This window comes from Cloeon dipterum, chromosome 4, assembly GCF_949628265.1.
Source record: "Cloeon dipterum chromosome 4, ieCloDipt1.1, whole genome shotgun sequence".
Classification (NCBI taxonomy): Eukaryota; Metazoa; Arthropoda; class Insecta; order Ephemeroptera; family Baetidae; genus Cloeon; species Cloeon dipterum.
Window position 1 is genome coordinate 7,570,360 of NC_088789.1, and position 18,653 is coordinate 7,589,012.

At 44.2% G+C, this 18,653-nt stretch overlaps 1 protein-coding gene across 2 annotated transcripts in view; it reads right to left on the reverse strand.

Moving 5' to 3' along the window:
• sm (smooth) overlaps positions 1–18,653 on the reverse strand; it is a 63,435-nt gene that overhangs the window by 4,319 nt on the left and 40,463 nt on the right. For both annotated transcript variants that reach the window (XM_065491682.1, XM_065491683.1), the window contains exons 7-12: positions 8,292–8,445; positions 1,790–1,970; positions 1,109–1,230; positions 810–960; positions 635–746; positions 478–573 (exon numbers count right to left, since the gene is read on the reverse strand). In XM_065491682.1, coding sequence (XP_065347754.1) covers positions 478–573; positions 635–746; positions 810–960; positions 1,109–1,230; positions 1,790–1,970; positions 8,292–8,445 — 816 coding nt within the window. The remainder of the gene's footprint in view (positions 1–477; positions 574–634; positions 747–809; positions 961–1,108; positions 1,231–1,789; positions 1,971–8,291; positions 8,446–18,653) is intronic.

The window sequence follows — 18,653 nt, forward strand, 5'->3', positions numbered from 1 at the left end:
ATCTTCTTTTCGTAGTTCCCCTCCTTTTTAAACTTCCTTTTGAAGTTTTAAAAGAAATAAGACACCTCATATTGGATAATAAAATAATCGTACTTTTGATATAAAATCAATTTTTGGAAATCGTTCCTAGTAATACAAGTTTAACAATGCAGTGAATTAAAAAAGCTAAATATTCTCATTGCAGTTTAATTTCCTTGCATTCAATATTTTTACTTAAAAAAATTAACCAATTTTGAAAAAAGGTGAATTTTTGGACCATACACTTAGGATTTTTACACTAAATTCAGAATTTCATGAAAATTTCCATTAGAAAATTATAAACCCACGATGTATGACTACTTTGAGCACTAATTGAAGCAAAGCAAGTCATTTATAACTATGATTTGTTTATCTTTGACAGACGTAAGACACATTTCAATCAGGCGCACTTAGAAAGCGCGGATGGATAACACAAACTACTCAGTGAGGCAATCATACTTGGGTTTTGGATCGGCAAGTGGTTGCACATCATTAGTGCGTCCAGTGCATCTGAGATACTGTCAAACTCCAACAGGCCCGAAGAGCTGCGCTCAGCTGCGGACGAGAAACAGACATTAGAAGGGATTGTTTCACAACGTATGACTCAAGGTCTCACTCTTTGACGGGAAGAGTTTGATGGTCTTTGGACACCCGACGGATGCAGCTTGAAACACTTCGCTCAGCTGCTCCTCTGTTAAACTTGGCGGCGTGTTGAAGAAATGCAAAATCTGGCGAGGTAACGCAAATAAATACGGGCCATTCACACAAATACACGGACAGCGTTTATTTACTTTAGATGGTGGCTGTATTCTGTTTTTGCTGGCCATGACTGGGTTGATAAATCTGTTGTTTTTGTTCCCCATGAAATCTTTGAAGGAGGGACTCTTGTCTGGCAACTGATACGGGTGCTGGACATCACTGAGAAATGCTTGTTTTGAGTAACTGCAACAGGCGAGACGGGCAAAAAAATAATTATTAATCCGCACCCGACTAATAAATTCTCAGAGGCGCTAAGTGACCCACTAGGCAGGCATGTGTTGCGCCGAATTAATTGCAACAGGACGTGCTTCAGTGTGCACTTTTCTCTCACCCTAGCTGTAGTTTTGAACCTGCCAGCTGGACATTGTTCAAGTTTTGCACCGCTCGCTCCACCGCTAATGAATCACCCATCTGGATCATGGCACAACCTTCCTTGGTCTTGAGGAACTTTATCTGCAAATTAGAAAGGAAATTGATTACTTGGAGCCGATCCCAACCAAATCTGTTTTCGTTTTAGAGCAATCCTATAAATTCTGAAGTGGAGTTAAGAATGCGATTTGTTCAGAGATGGTAAGAATGCATTTAATCGCGACAAATCTTCAGCAAAGACCAGAAAACAGTAAATCTTCAGGGGTAGTCAATTAAAGTGCGAAATGTTTTCAAAAGTTGGCGACTAAACCTCCTATAAAACTTTATCCTCTGCGCTCTTTAAAACAGCAGTTTAAACCGTAATTATAACAACAATAAATAAAATACGCGTCCGACTAGCAGCTGCATTTTTACGACTGCGAAAAATTAATGTGGTAATTGAGAGAGAATAAAAGCGACTCGGTGAGCGGACACATTCTGCACACAAGCCGGTCTCTGTTGGAAAAGCAGAGCAACGAAAACAGTGCGGCGAGCTGTTTGCCGGCGGCCAAAGTGGCGCAATCGTAAAAATCACCAGGAGCTGACTCTTTTTCATTTAATTAAAGCGGATCGATGCGGGCAGAGTTCTGCGAGTGACACGTACTCTAACGACGTTGCCGTAGAGGCAGAAAATGTTGAACAATCTGTCCGGGTTGACCTTCTCCAGGTTGAGGCCGTAGACCATCATGACCGAGCCCTGCTGGGGCACCGGGTTGCTCGTCCCCTGGCTCGGGATGTTCTGCTGTTGCTGCTGCTGCTGTGGGCCGGGTGGGTAGCCGCCTTGCCTGCAACCGAGCCACACACAAAATTCAAGTACCGCGCTTGCTTATCTTCCACCCGGCGTGGAAGTGATGTAATCGGAGAGTGTAATTTAAATTTAGTCCCGACCGGCGCTCGCTGGCAATCAAGCGACGCGCGGGCGGACACTCGAGAAACTTTTATCCGTCAAATGAATCATGCGCCTCTCTTGTGAATTGTGATTCGTTTAACACAGAGCGTCGATTTATACTGAAATTAATTTGTTTCCTGGACGCCGGCCATAAATTCCAGCGACGGCCCATTGACCGCGACGATGCTTCTGGACGGGGGCGGCGCCGAGATAGATATCCTCGTCCAAGTATGCACAATGTCGGATTTATTGCCGCCGCGTCAAAGCTTCCCCGTCCGCATTTCAATGAATGATAAAAACATTTTTTTTTTAATTTCATCCCAGCAAATTACTCCATAAATAACGGGAGGGAGAGATAATGCAGTCCCATCGGGAAGCGAATGGTGAAGTCAACTTGTTTAAAACGAGATTATGCTGACTGTTAGAGCAGGGAATTTTAAATGATCGATCGACTGGTTTTTCTTAGCTCCCAATCACCATATTATCATAGCACGAATTAAGCAATTGTAAGCTATTAAACCACCTATCCAACCTCTTATCCATGTGGTATGCAAAAATACGTCCAAATGCAAAGAGGCCAAGAAAAACATCGATATTTAGCGGTAAAATAAATTACTACAAAGATTTTTGGATTTAAAATTTTGCATACTCTAATGGGAAACAAACTGATAAGTTATATAATATTACGTTTATACAAATTACTAGTAAAAATTAAAAACTGCACATATATTGCAAAGTTATAATGAAGAAGTAAATAACGGTTATAGATTGTTCACTTCCTTTCACATTTATTTACACCTCTTAACAAGTAATTCTTAAAGAACGGGGCATTAAAAATATTGACATAAACGAAAACTTGTACCGGTAAAATTCCATAAAAAGCAATCATCATAATATGTGTTATGTCTTCGACCATTTTGCTAACCAAAAGGATCAACTGTTAAACAAGAAAGTCTAAACTTTGCAGCCCTGTCGATTATGCTGAATTTTGCTATCTGCATATATGGTTCATAAAATTGAATCAAGATATTTTTTATTTTCATACATCCATAAGAAATTGAGGGGAATGAAAATCTGTGATTTAACGGACTGATATACTATCAAAACCAATAAATCAATGTGACCCCACGATTTTTTCAACAAGAAAAAATGATCAGTCTAGAAGAAGCAAACCCCAATTGTAATATAAAAGAAAATGAAAGGACTCACAAAGTACGAACTCAAGTAGATTTTAGAAAACTCTAGTTTAACTTTAGTACTATAAATAATGCAATGTACGACGGAAGAAAGTACTCTGGGAAGCATATGTCTCAACCCTCCAGCCTGCTAACTTAATTCTGCAGGCAGAACATACTAAAAGATGCAAACGTCCATCAAGAACGCAGTACCCTGCAGAGTGTAATTGAACATAAGCTGATGAGTGCGCGCGTTCAAAAATAAACAAGCAATCTCATTTCTCAATATTAAGGCGGGCAGCAGCTCATAAAACTTTGATTCGGAGAGGCATGCAAGGGCAGCAGGACACTTGAACAGAGAGAGAGAGAGAGAGAGAGAGAGAGAGAGAGAGAGAGAGAGAGAGAGAGAGAGAGAGAGAGAGAGAGAGAGAGAGAGAGAGAGAGAGAGAGAGAGAGAGAGAGAGAGAGCGAGAGAGAGAGAGAGAGAGAGAGAGAGAGAGAGAGAGAGAGAGAGAGAGAGAGAGAGAGAGAGAGAGAGCACATACGAATTGCTCATGGCGTGAAATTTACAAGCTGTTCTCCGGCCCGTTGTATTTTTAACGCTTACTGCATCAGCGTCGAATTGTTCTTTTTGTTTCGCCAGTTTTATTCGCTTTAAAAATACAGACAAGTGAGTGAGTAAGCTGGAGCACTGGGTGAAAGAGGGAGAGAGAGGTGTGCTTGCAATGCGTGCGAGAGAGCGCCTTGAGGTCCTTGCAGGTCAACACGCTCTCTCTCTCTCTCTCTCTCTCTCTCTCTCGCACACAGCTCAGCGCCTGTACAGTGTACACCGAATAATTCATGCCCCTTTTACAAGCAGATCGATGCAACGTGCGCCGCGTGGTTTGTGCTCGCACTCGCTGTATACACACCATTAAGTGGGACGACGGCACGCAAAATAGCAAGCGCGCCATACATCAGCCGCCGGTGCATTTTAAATTTCAACTCTCATTCTCCCATTCTCTCGCTCCGGTGTGCGTAAAAGCAAGTCCTTATTGTTGCGAGACCGACCGCACCGGGCTTGAGGCTTGTCTTCTCTCTCGCCGCCGGGCTAAAAATACAGAGCAGCTATTTGGGGGACGAGATTTATGAATCGCCGTTTAATTCTCCCCCGGCGCGCGCCTTTGACAAGTTTCCCGCGTTTTTTTTATTCGCATCAGTGCGAAAAACAGCTCCACTAATCGGCGACGAAATGACAAAGAATAATTGCGATTTAGTGTGGCAGTGTTCCGATTCGCCCCGTGTATCTGAGGACGAATGGGTTTTTGCGGTTGATTGAAGGGCTAACGAGCCCTTAATTGGCGTACAAAATCGGGGCTCAATGGTGAGGAAATTCCTACTTTTTTCAAATATTCTACGTCGTTTGAGCTGAATGAGCCGAAAGCAAATGTTCAGGCTAAATTCTTCCGGGAAGAAAAAAAACTATAAGGCTATGAATTTTAGAATTGGGAGGTATTTCTGAACAAATATAGTGGATTATGTCTAAACTGTTATTTTTTTATTTGAAACAGTCGGTTTACACGGTTTCATTTCCATTTAAGTCGGGGTTTTGATATATCGTTTGTAGCGCAATCCATACGTATTCAAGCTTGCAAAAGTTAAAATTTAAAAACAGAGAGAAAATTATCCTGCCTAAAAACATACAACGTTAAATTTCTGCATCCTTAATTTTATTTTTTCTACTTAACCAATTCATTGGAACAAAAGAAATCACAGTGTGCGATTTTCTTTTACGTTTGACTGATGAATTTCACTAGGCGCCTCATGTAATTTTGAATCCATAACTGGAATATCAACCTTCAGGGAAAAGACACCAAACAAAACATATCGAAAACAGGCAGTTTTCCACGGGCTTTGAATATAATATATTATATGTTTTTGTTTTGTTTTATACATTTTTAAACGGTTCTGCAATATTTTGAATGCAAATTAGGAAGTCAAAAGGGGAGCGAGCTTACGTGCTATCAACAAGACATCCTTAACTGCTGCAAAATGGCGTGAAGTCACGTGAAGCTTTCGCTTTAAACTCGCGGGGGGCCTCAACTTTTTAATCTTGGCCAAATTGTATTTGCCGAATTTCTGAGTGCGTTAAAAGGAGCCAGCGTGAGCCGCTGGCGTAGAGGGGAAGCATTAGAGAGCAGCGGGAGAGAAGAATGCGGAAGCCTAACGAAGGAGGATCTCGTTAAAACTCCATCAAAAAGTTTTAATTTCGGTTGGATGGATGCGGGCTGAAATTCACGAAGTTAGCCGTGCTTTGTCCACAACAACGTTTTACTGCGCTTTAATTGAGAATACACGCGGGCCGTTCGCGAGGAGCGAGCGGCAGGCGGCTTTAAATTATCCGCCCTCGTGGGCGTTTGATAATCCGGCGCGGATTTGCGCGCACGCAAAAGCGGCCGGCGCGACCCCGACCCGCTGCGAGAGCGGCGTGCTTTGTGTAAATAAACGGCCAAAGTTTTTTGCCGCCGTTGTTGTTGTTGCTGCTGCTGCCACCGCCGCCGGTTGCGGGTCAGAAAAATGCGCACTGCCCGTTCGCGGAGCAATTCCGAGGCAGGCAATCCGCGCAACAAAGCTGCCGCCGTGGTTGCATAAACACTAAAACGGCAAGGATGAAACTTCTTTTATGGCGAAATCTGCTGTGCGTTGTGTTTGTGCATGAACGCTGTTCTCGTTTTATATCCGTTCTAAGACCAGCTTTTACTGTGAACGAAAATGATTCATAATAAAACTCGAGCTGTTTTTTTTATGGATTTTAGACAAGTGGAAGACAAACGGAATCGGCCTTAACACCGATACGCTGCGAAAATGGAAGTTCTGCCAGACTGGCTTCGATTGACGCGCGTAATTGAGGTAATCGACAAAGCACGACGGCCGACAGCGTTCAATTACTTTGTCAGCAGAGTAAAAAGGTGATCAAAGGGCTCGTTCATGAGCTTTGTCACGAGGAAGGCTCGACCGAGTTCAAGTTGGGCGGTTGCAGAGAGAGGAAAAAATAAAGGAGCGGTTGTTACATCAGCGATCTAAATGCGAAACCGAAGTGGTAAGTGAGACGTCTCCGCAGAGAGCGCAAACACAGACGTGCGAAAGGCAAGGAATTTTCGTCCATCGGCGGCGTCCGCTTTGTTTTGGCAGCAGCTGTGCGAATCTCGGATGCGTGAATAATTAGAAATTATTCACGCCCGCCGAGCGCGACGTGCCATTCGAATTGGACGCGATTATGAACGACGTATACTGTCTGTCGCCTAATTTCCGTCGACGCTATGTCAGCGACTCGTGAGGCCGGCCAAACAAAAACCTGCGCGCTGACTCGGGAATCCGGCGGAATTAAATTAATTAACAAAAAGCGAGGGGCCGCGCGAGCGCAGACAGAATGCCAAATATTCCACTTCGGGAGAGCCAATTAGGCTTTTGTTTTATGGCGCTGGTCGGCCGGCCGGCCGGCGGCCGACGCCGGCGGCAATTTTTACCGAGTTAGAAAACGAGAATCGGCCTCTCGAAATAGACAAAGGAAGAGAGAAATGAAGAAAGCCAGCTAGAGCAATGAGCCGGCCCGTAATAGCCGACTAGAGTGTCAAGGAACAAGGGGCGCTTCGTTTTCTTTCCGAGTCCAACGTGGCTCGCTTTTCTTGTCGCGCGACTCACACAAAAGCCAGCGCGTCGGCTCCGTCCATCTAGGCCCGTGGCAGATAACCAAAAAGCAGCCCGCCGCTGCTACCGAGATTAAATAAGTTAGCGAACTCGCCGGGGCCGTGAAAAACAGCACTTAACACTCCGTCAATGTTGCGGAAAACGCGATCAAGAACGTTGACGCTCAGATCACAATCCTTGTTCATGAACTAACTTACAGAACGAAATTTAAAATGCGTACAGAGAATATCCTGCAGTTTAAACGCAATATTTTATGCCTGCATTTAAAAATAAATTAATATCCAGGCGAACTACCCTCTTAGCTTTAAATTAAAAATGGGATAGAGAAATTTTTTAAAATGAGTTTTGTTGCTGGAAGGCGATGTGGCTGGTTTTTATCAAATGCTTCTCTTTTTGCTTTGATCAGTAATGTTTGGAATCTATCGTTTTCACTCGCCAGTGTTTCGGAATTTCCTGCAGGCTACATTGTGGCGTTAATTTTGTTTTGAAGGTGTAATAATACTGCTGGTGAGGCTGTAGGGGCTGAAACGAAGGCTTTCCAATGCAAGAACTTGCAAAGTATTTCTTCTGTTCAAAATTTCACTCTTAGCCGCAAATACACGAGGAGAAAAACCGTTTGTCTCTAATTGTGGTCGCTTTCCTTCGAGACAATTTTTTATTGATATTTTTAATTGGCTCCAGCTGAGGAACGTGCTTAGCTGTGCGTTCAAGAAATGCGTAGGAAAGTAGAAAAAGTTGAGCGTCGAAAGACGAGTGAAGCACAAAGACGCTCTAGTTGCACAGCTTTTTCCTGCGAGTTTTCACAGAAATGAGTTTTCCGCATTTTCGCTAGAGGACGATGAGTGGCAAGATAAGCAGCACAGAGCCGAGAATCTCGTCTCAAATATAAAGTAAATACAGCGCGTCCCACAAGATTAATTTCATCTAAGACGAGCCGTCTCGCTAGGGATTGGGCAAGATGAGAAAAGGAGCAATTTACATCTAAATGGAGGGTTGATAATTTCGAGCGTGAATTGTAAATTACGCAAATTACATTTCTGGAGCGGTACAAACTTTGCGAGTTTTGAAAAACAAACTTTTATCCAGCGCGATACAACAAAAGCGCGAATGATAAAAAAGTATCTGCCAATTTTCTCGGGCTTTCCACGCCCCTGGCGGCCGTGGAGCTGCTTTTCGCTTCCGCCTGAAACAATGTGTGGAGCTGGCCGTCCGTCCATTAATCCTCATCAGGCGCGTGTTTTGTCAGAATTCCTCTCGCATCCGCCACAGCCGCGGCCGCTTTCCGCCCATGCCACCCACCCACTAGCAGCCAGCCAGCGTGCCGGCCCCCTTCATTCTTTCGCTTTCGCACTCACCTATCCGAGTTATAATTGTCCTGGAGGCTGCGGGGGCCATTCTGCGGCGGCATCCCGCCGCCTCCCCCGCCCCCGTACGGCGGCTCGTCGGCGTATCTGTTCGGCGGTCCACCAGAGAAGGGCTGATGCTGCGGGTTCAGATGGTCGCCGACGCCTGTCAACACAAGAAACCAGCACATCAGTCGAGAATTAAGCTCTGCCTGCAGGTCGGGCAGCAACTCTGCATGCGATTACGGTCGACCGCAATGACAAGTACAAGCGTTGCGAAACAACATTTCTGCCCAGTGTCGAAAGTCGTCGCGGCCGCCGCCGCCGCTGCCATGCTGGCGGGTTTAAAAACGGATCGTTGGTTGCATTGTATTTTGGAATGTGTGTGTATATTCGTGTGGCGTTATTGGGTGCATATGTGCGAGAGAGGACGAAAGCGTTATTGTTATGGCGGCTGCTGGTGCTACTGCTGCTGCTGCTGGAGATTCGTTATGTGCGCGTCGGAAATAGTTTCTCATTTTGACTCACCGAGCGCATGGAAGTCTAGTTTCGAGCCACGAGAACACAGTGGAATGTTTGTGGCTTTTCTGCATTTTATTCGCGCTGAAATGAAAGATGAATCTGCAGAAAAGGAGGGAGAGAATAATGTGAAGCGAGATTTATTTTTGGCTCTCGGCGAGAGTTAATAAATGAGGATACGGGCCTTTGATCATGGAATGAGAACCGTGAGGCGTGTTTCGTAATAATTGCTAGTGCGTTTTTTAAGTGAGGAGTAAAGACCATGGACGTCGAAAAATATCAATTTATAATGAGTTGGCATAAATTCTGAAAGTTGGAATTTTAAAAATGGCCACTGTAAAAAATAGCACTGGACAGAGTCAGCGGCCAGTAAGTTTTGACGTTATCACTGCCCCAATGAAGGGACAGTGTTTTTGGAATCTAGTTACTCGTCATTTGCAAAAAAAAGCAAATCCTTAGTCTACCAACATTACACTACACTGCATGAAATAAGCAATGAATGCGTAAATTGTATCAGAGATTATTCAGCTTCTTTTTGGAATTTTTCTTGCCAACATAATTTTTACCAAAACAATCGAAGAGGCAACAGAAGTGGTGTGTTTTAATCTTTACCACCTTTAAAAATTAGAATTAAATTTGTAAAAACGCCAATGTTACCCCATTTTGATTATGGTGATATCGTGTTCTAACCTTAGCGCGAAGTTTTACTGAACAACCTCATGAGGTACATATTTGACGCCAAACGCGAGCAAGATTTGCCATCTTTGTATAAAAAGTGTCGTATCTTAAAGATTACAGACAGACGTAAATTGCATGTAATAACACAAGATTTTGTATAATAACTGCTCTGAATATTTAAAATGTTATGTTACCACCATGCAAGATGTTGACTTCATAGGCAGGTCCAGAGCTCATCGATTGAGGCTTCTGGCTCCGCGTGTAAATGTTACTGTGCCTGAACAGTGCTTCCACGTGCAGTGCTCTCGTCAGTGGAATAATAGTCTTTCGCCAAACTTGTGTATGAACGAGAATTCAAGTGCGTTTAAGAAGAAAATCGAAGAAGCAATTATCTCAAGCTACCATTGAACATTACTTCCTCCTAATGTTGTTTCTTACATAATTGTCTCATTACTTTATGGATGTGTGCTGATTTGGGGCAGAGTTGCCCTGTCAGCCCATAATAAACTTAATTTTGAAATTAAAGTGCAGATCTACTGTCAAATTCCCCTTTGAGAAATTTTCCTTTCAAAATTTTAAATAGCTAAAATTTTCCAAGGTGTCCGTTTAAATTTCTGAGAAAATCGTCCACAGAGTTTAAATGCTAATCAACGGTGATCACTGTCTCCTTATTGCAAAATGAAAATCATGAATTTATTTCGCTGAAGAGGAAATTTATCTCATAATTAGCACATCGTAGGGTAGATCGCGATATAAGGAATCAAAATAAAGCGAGACCGTTTAATTAAAAAACAAATCGGGAGGAATCTGAAATTTAACTAATTTAGTTCTGATCAGATTACTGTGCAATGAAGAAAAATGTGATCAACTGCTTATTGTATTTAACAATTAAAATTATTTCAATTTTTGCCTTACATCAACCCCCGTACACACCGATGGCGTCATGATTTACTGATTGTTCCGTTGGTCCTCCGCTTGTCCATAAACACATAAATAGCCAACGGCACTGTGATTTCCAAATTTCTTTATCGAACGCAAGAAAATAATTTTTGGATGCATCCATGTCCTTTTAAACCAACTGCAAAATTCATATTTGCGTTCACTATTTGGCCTAGGGAAACTCCATATGAAACGGACAAAGTTTCGCAATTAAAACATGTTCCGACTGACGTAAACTACAAGATTGAAACTAAAAACTGCTCCTCATAATCCGTGTAAAAGCCAGTCTCGGGTTACGATGTTCGGTTTAGCAAAGAGTTGTCAACGGTCGCCGGAGTCTACAATGTAATTGCAGACCTGGCGGAACAGGTTTATTGTCTCCTTTGTGTCGCGACACGGTGCCGGCGCGTGTAATTAAAAACTCATCCGCCAACGCGACAAGCAGGGGCCACGGGGTTGGGCCGGGCCAGCTGGAGTGTGCAAAATTATGCACGATGCAGGCATGCAAATGAGCGGCTGAACGGTGGTCCGGTACTCGAGAGCGGCTCTCCGGCTCACGTGCGACTTTTTGTGCTCAACATGCAGCATATGTTGTTTTTGTGTCTCCTTCGCGAGAGGAGCTAATACAGTCGGTGCCTCGTCTATCACGTTCAGAATTTAATCCGACACGACACGGCGTTTATCATGCTGTTTCGTTTGCTTTTTGCCCGCTCCAAACAGCGAAAACTCGCCTCGTCTGGCAGAGATCCTCCGGGAGCACGCCGTATTTCCAAAACAGAGAAATGCAGAATAGCAAATGAACGCTCTGGGAGCCACAATCAGGCGTCCGCTCGCCGGCTGATTGAATGGAGGCGTCGCCACTCACATTTCGACGGCGACACCACTTTGCAGATGAAAATTCATCTCTCGGGCGGGGGTCGGCCTTTTAAAAATTTTACTGCGCGCCACCCGTCATCTCTGTGCACCGGAATGGCGGCGGCGAGAGCGTCGTGCGTGCGCCAGGGTGGTGGGCAGGGGGAGGGGGCGAAAATCCATCCCGGGCAAAGAAAGACTACTTTGTTCTTCGCCTCTCTAGGCCGTGAGATAAATAGGTCGGTCCGAGGATAAATTCGATTTTATAGTGCATAAATTTCGACCGCAAGACAATAAAGGCCCTCTTTTTATTTGGCGTGCGTGCGGCGTGCCGTGTGATTAGCCCGGCAGATTACCTTCCTTCGCTGCCGCTGCCATGTTTATTTCCGCGCCTTAAATCTTTTGCTGCTTGCAGGGCTGCAGATTCGCCTCTTGCACGTTAATTGCCCTGCGCGCCGGCAGAAAACGCGTGTCCGTCTAATTCAATTGTTGTGCTGTTTCCAGGGCCCATTTACAAAATTTATCGCGCGCGGGCTCTCAGATGAACTGTCGCTTCTAATTATACAACTACAAATAGATGAAACTTTTTATTTCGGTCTCGAGCCCTCGGTTGCCATTGTGCAGCTGCGAGATCAGACTTTGGGTCATGTGTTGAAACGTTTGAAGCGCTGACAAATTGACACTTGTTCCCGGCTCAGTTTAATTTAAATTTAATACAACGACATATATATGCTCAATCTGATCAAAGGCTCCAATTAGCAGCTCGCGTTTAACTTGTGTTTTGAGTGGGTGGTTGAAGAAGGGTATGCTGCGCTGGTTTTGAGATAAATTAATTTCAGGCAGCTCGATGGCCTTTACTTCATTAAAATATTAATTAATTTCGATTCTGTTTAAGAGATTTATTGACATAGGGTTTTGAAAATAACGAATTTTTGGCCTGATTTAAGATGTGAAATATATTTTATGATGTTATTTCAATGGATATTTTGCACAAAACTTAACTGGCAGGGATTAATATTTTCTCACGGTAAATAATTCTCACTATTAAGCAAACTTTTATGAAACTACATTTTAGGTACTAGTGAATTTATTAAGATCGTGCACTTTTATACGATGCAAACATAGATCACCAGGTTATCGAACACGCAAATAAATCAGGAAAATCACTCCAAATTTATAAGCTGACTTGCAGATAGTCTTGCTTCATTTTTGTCACAGGATTAACATTTTATAGATCAACTTAATATTAATATTTTTAAGAAGAGAGGTTTTTGCTTTCCAACTAAGTATTACAACAGTTACAGAATACAGAGCCTATGTCACCCTAAAGTTTAAGTTTTTATTTTCAGAACGTCGAATATGGCCCATCGAGCTTATCATCTCATCAAGTATTTTTTTTAACTAAATTTCACATGATTAAAGGGCTATTTACAATCCAAGGAATCCCAATTTCTAAATGAAGGAATATTTATTTAAGTGGATTGGGCGATGATGTTTTGTAACTTCAAGCACGGACGTTAATGTACGAAACTAATGTAAATATCCATTATTTCTCGCCAGCTTGTCGCTGGGATGGTTCTAAATCGGTGTGCACGTGTCGTCGCGGCCAAAACACACATTGAAAAGTGGCGGCGGCACTCGTCTCGATGCTCAGGCCCGCCTACCCGACACAATCTCTGGACTTTTAATTGACTGAGCGAGGAAAATCATCGATGTAAACACACGAGTACGCTTCTCTCTCTCTCACTCTCTCACACACACACACACACACGCGCACGCACGCTGGGGCCGCTTTGATCCCGAAATAGCCGCGCAGCGAGAGAAAGAGAAGGACCGGCAGCCGCGCGCAGAGTTTTTTGGATTCCAATCGCATTGATCCGCATTGACGAGGTCTTTATATTTGGCTTGGTCACCAGCCGCACCGTCGGTTGGTTGGACCGACTTGTTTGGCCTGCGAGCTCTTCCTTCTTCTCGAATTATTCGCCGCGATGGGCCTGTCACGCCGGAATTGGCGCGTAGGAGTCGTGAATTCATTCGGCCCTGAAGACTTAACGCGCCCCATTCACGCCACCAGATTAGAGGTGCAATAAAAGCTGATATATCGGCCGCGGCGGCGCAGGATTTAAGCCAAAATCGTGATCGTCGCGCGCTCGCTCGCTCTCTTGACGCCCTGAAGACGAGATGCGATGGGATTTTCCGCAGCCGTCGACGCTGGGGAGACGAGCACTACATTTTCCGCTAATTTGTTGTGAAAACATCGCTTAAGGCGCACTTTCCGCGACGGAAATCGAAAGAGTCTGCTTATGAAACACATGGTGTTGAACGGAAATAGTAAAACAGATGCATAAATCCATCTACTTAGTTAGGCTAGCTTCAAAATAAACAAAACCATGTGTTGCTAGTTCAGACCTGCGAAAAATTGGATATAAAAATAAACAAGACGTGTATGGGGTCAATATTCAAATCAAGTGAAAATAGATTCGCACAGTGTGAAATATTTTAAAAGAGGTTGTTATAGCTACATTAGCTGTGATTTAATGTGTTATAATCTACAATTTTCAATAGAATTAGTTGAACATCAAAACTCTCTCTGCAATTGGATGGGGATACGATTAAAAAAGAGAGAAAATACAGTCATATGTGCGAATTTGAAATCAGGATGGCAGGCTAAAAGTGAACTCTCGTGTTCTCGTAATGGACAACCAGTTAGGTCTCAACAGATACCCATTCTGGCTTTAAATCAGCAGTGATTTGCATTTTCTTCTTGTTTAAATGATCAATTTCCCTGCGCATACAATCTTATCTATTTCATCTAAAACATAATTTGCCGATTCAACAAAAATGAGCCCCGCTAGTTGCGGGCAAAATGCCGATTTTCCGCCACTTGATGCAGAAAATGCTGGCTCCTGGGTTTCGAAAAGCCGCTTTCCACCTCCGCATTAGGACTTCGACGTCTTACCGATAAAACAGTCTATTTTCTCCAAGCCTAGGGATCTTGGGAGGCGGCGAGTGTGTTTGCATTTCGAAAGGCATTCCACCTCCGCGACTGCCAATTCGTCGAGACAAAATTGAATCGGGCGAAGAGCGCGCACGTCGAACCGGCGTGACGGTCAATTTTTCAAGACAAACCGGCGGCTGACTGACGCATTGGGGACGCAGGGGCCAAATTTACTTGCGCTGATCAATCGAGCAAAATTATTTAAAGCAGCCCTCCGGCAGCCGAGAGTTCGAGATGGAGCGAGCAAGAGCGAAGAGTGGCCGATGGGGGTTGCAAATAAAGGCAGGCGGGCGCATCTGGATCAATTTTATTGCATTATTTTATCCGCTCGGTCGGGTGGAGAGCGCTCTGGCTGCACGGATGGAATTAGGTCGACCGGCTCAGGGCGCTTTGCCGGCGCGGTAAACACAAATATTGAAATCTGCACAAAGGGCCTTTTGTGAGTTGCCTTTTTTACATTGGGTAATGCACGTTTTCATACCAGGTGCACATAAACGTCGGCCAATATAGCGGCAAAATCACAACTAACGACGCCGCTTCTCTTCCGTGGTGCGACAAAGGGCTTTGTTGTCACAATTTTCTTTGTTTTTTCCTTGACACAAACAGAAAGGGCATAAAGAGTTAAAGGTTACTCTCTACTAATGACGTCAGATTTTCTTTTTTATTATCTCTTGCGGGCAGTTCTCTTGAATTCGTGCAAACAGTCTTCCTCCCGTGAGAGAACGAGAGTTCCATTTTCTTCGTGGGGGCACATATAGAGTGTTCGTTTTTCTGTCTTCTCCGTGTGCGTGTATTGTGAATGAATTGAGATTATTAAATGGTCACACATTACCTTGGCCGGCCTATTTCACTCTAGCGAACCCCGTCATCACTCATCTCGCATTCCAAAAGCGCACCACGGCACACGGTGGGGGCAGATTTGGGTCACCAAATGCGACACTTCATTAAAGAAAACGATCTTGGCTCGATGGCTCCTGTAGGAATGAGAACAATGCAACATTGATTTTTGGCTGGATTGGCATCATCATTTGACACAGCTCGGTGTTTTTTTTTTATTTTTTGGTTGGATGGTGGTGGAAAAAGAAGAAGCAAGGTGTGTCAGTTGGCCATCGCATTCATGTTTCATGGATTGAGAGAGATTGAGAGAGAGTGAGGAGTCACGCAGGTGGACAGTTTCCCTCGTGTTCTTGTAACAGTTCTTGTTGGAGTTGGTGGAGATGTTGTAGTAGTGTTGCATAAGTAGTTTTTTTCTTGGCCCGCGTGTGTTGTGGCGTGGTGGATGTCTTGTGGAGTGTCTTGGGTCTTGGAATGTAGTGCGTTCTTCTGTGTTTGTCTCCCATATTTGGCTGTTTTTGAGTTTGGGTTCTCTTCTGGCAAGGAAGGGCAACGTTTCATGCGATTCGTGTGCACCTGCCGGCACTTTTGCGGCTCCGTTCGCGCGAGCGATCTGTTTCAATGGGTCCTAAGGGGAGATATATATGATATTCACCGGGCCGGAGGGCGCCACTTTAAATTCATCGGCTCAATTTTCGTTAATTACAGCACGACGAACACGAGACTTTATCTTTTCAAATGGTTAGTTTGATGCAAAAAGAAAAAATTTCCATGCAAACAACATCTAGAGAGTGAAAACGGGACGATGTGTTTGAAAAAAAAAATATTGACTTATTGTTAGACCCAAACGCGTTCAAGTTGGACCCTTATCAATTTTTATCTTGAGGCCCAAATTCCTTCTTATTTATAAGCATTGAATCTTGCATAGCTTGTTTCTAAATATTTGAAAATTTTCCAACATAGTGGCCGGCTCGTAGATAATGCAAAAAAATAGTGATATTAATTTCAAAAATAAAGTGTTGCAGTGTCTCCACTCATTTATGAAAACAGTTTTGACTTGTTTGTGTTGTTGACTCATTTGTATATTTATCATGTTGTAGAATGTGTTTGTTTTTTAATTTGTGTTGTACGTTTGTATAATCCACGTCTTTTTAATTAAATTGAAGTTTTAGGTTTTTGCTTACGTTAGCAGCCTTTTTAATTCCTCCAGATCTTTGTCTCTGTTTTTCCTCCGTTTGCTCGAGCTCGACAGAAAACAAAAACACTAAATATGCACGTCCGGTCGCCTCAGCTCGCCAGTTGGACTGCAAATAAGTTTGGAGCGGGAAGTGGAGTGCGCGCTAATCCAGTGTCAACTGTAGGGCTAAAACGAGAGCCCGGCAATAATTCACTCGGGACCTAAACAAACGGTGCGGCGTCGCCAAAGCGAGGATAGGCAGCCGCTTTCTTTATTTCCTCCATTCTTGCGCCGTTCTCATTCGAGGAGGTTTCATTGTTCGAAACGGTTCGCCTAATTAGATCGTGTGCTTAGTCGGAATTTTATGCACTGAGCCCCAGCGGCTCTTCTTTCGTCGCGTCCACACGACCAGCCCTGTTCGCGAAGTCCTAATTAGAATTAAAATGAGCGTTAGTTTGCTAGTTAGTTGGCCTAATTTCGGAATGCCATTAGCCTGCCGACAATGTCCGAATTTTGTCCGCAGCGCATTTTTAATTAAACCGGCTGGCGCATCACGGAATATTAATGCACGTGTTTTAAAAAAAGGACGCGAGATTTCGGTCTCGTCACCGCGCAGCTACTTTGTGCTAATGACGTCTGTTAATTACAGCTTGCGAGATTATTATTGTGATGCGACTGCGGCGGCTGTGGCACGGGCAGGGTTCATTATTCGGGAAATTCGGCTGCTTTTTTAATAGTCTCGACGTCAGTGCGGAATGCGGCTACAGCTGCTGGTGACTCAGGACACAATTGGTCCGCCACACGCAGCAACAAAGTATGCATCACTCGCTCGCTGCCTCCACAAAGTGACTCATTTCGCAATTAGGCGCCGTTTTTGCGCCTAAAATAAACAGCCGAGAGACATGCTGACAAGCAATGCATAGGGATAATTATTTTTGTTGTTGGCCGGTGAAAAATAGTTGGCAGATCTGCACTTTTCACGCACGCTGAATATTTCAACGTGTTCTGGAGCTGAAAAATTGGTTGCTTGTGCGGTAATTAGAGCTGCAAGGCAGCATTTTCATCATTAATAACGACAGACGCAAATTCTTAGGTATGCAGACAAATGAATGAGTATTCTTGGCTTTAAATAAACAGACGAATCGAGTCAGTTATTCAGCAAATTTACACAGGAAATTTATATACAGGAAAGCAGGGCAAGAAATCTACAGCAACCAATTTTCCGCAAAACATTATGGTATTAATAAAAGCGTGCTAGACGCGTCCCACTAACACGGAGCGGTAATCAAATACCCGAGTTCACTGCAAGGTGAGACAAGCGAGGGAGCCATTTTTCCAAATACAACAACCCTTTCGCACAGGCCAGCCGGCAGCGAAAATAAAAACACGTTCATTATGCTCGTGTGTCGCGCGCGCGGCACACAACACAGCGCACCAGCAGCAACAGCGAATTGCACACGTACGTGCCGACTGCTCCCCCGGGGGCTATATTTAGTCATCACACATAAATCATCGCGAAATTTCCTGCCGCTGCAATCCGAGACAGCAGGCAGCTCGGCTGCAGCCGCTTTTTCACCGGCTCACGAGGGCGAATCAATCATAATGATAGCGCGCCGCCGGCGGACGAGTGAGTGAGCGAGCGAACGGGCCCACCTGGCCGATAGGTACGCCGATTCCCATCCATCCCGGCCGCTTCTAATACGTGATCTTTGCCGCAGCCGTGCAGTGCAGTTCATTTTGGGCAGGGAAGTGGGGCAGGTGCGAGAGGCGAGTGCATTAGAAGGAGCAAAAATGGAAAAAACATAAGGAAGTCGCAAGGCCTGCGCGTTATATGTAATGGAGGCAAAGTCTCTCGCGGCCTCGGACGTGTTTAAAGAGTAAACTAATTTCGAGGGTGCGAGAAGAGCAACTGTCTAGCACGAAGCAAAAAAACTTTTCAAATTTGCTCGCTCGCTTGACAACTCGCAACTCGTGACACTTGAGATCTGCAGGGATTCTTGCTGCTCTGAGAAATGGCTTATTTGTGTCGGCGAACGTGTATGGATGAGCTGCTTCCTCGGCCAAACTTCACCATTAGAGCGGCAAAAAATAAGAGTAGAATGCAATTTTTAGTTTCATAACAAGTCTATTGCGATCAATTTCTTTCCCGACGCCCGCTGCTCCATCCAATTAAAAAGTTTTCAATTAGGCGAGGGCAAAGTTACACATTGCATCTGGCAATGGGAACAAAGCACTTTAACATGCTAATGAGCAAATGGAGCGTTTCCACCTCGGCACCATTAAGCAGTAGCAGCAGCGGCAGTGTTTGAAATTCAGGGAAAACGGTGAGCAAACGGCAATTCGCTCCCACTTGGAGCGCGCGCAGCACAGTAATCCG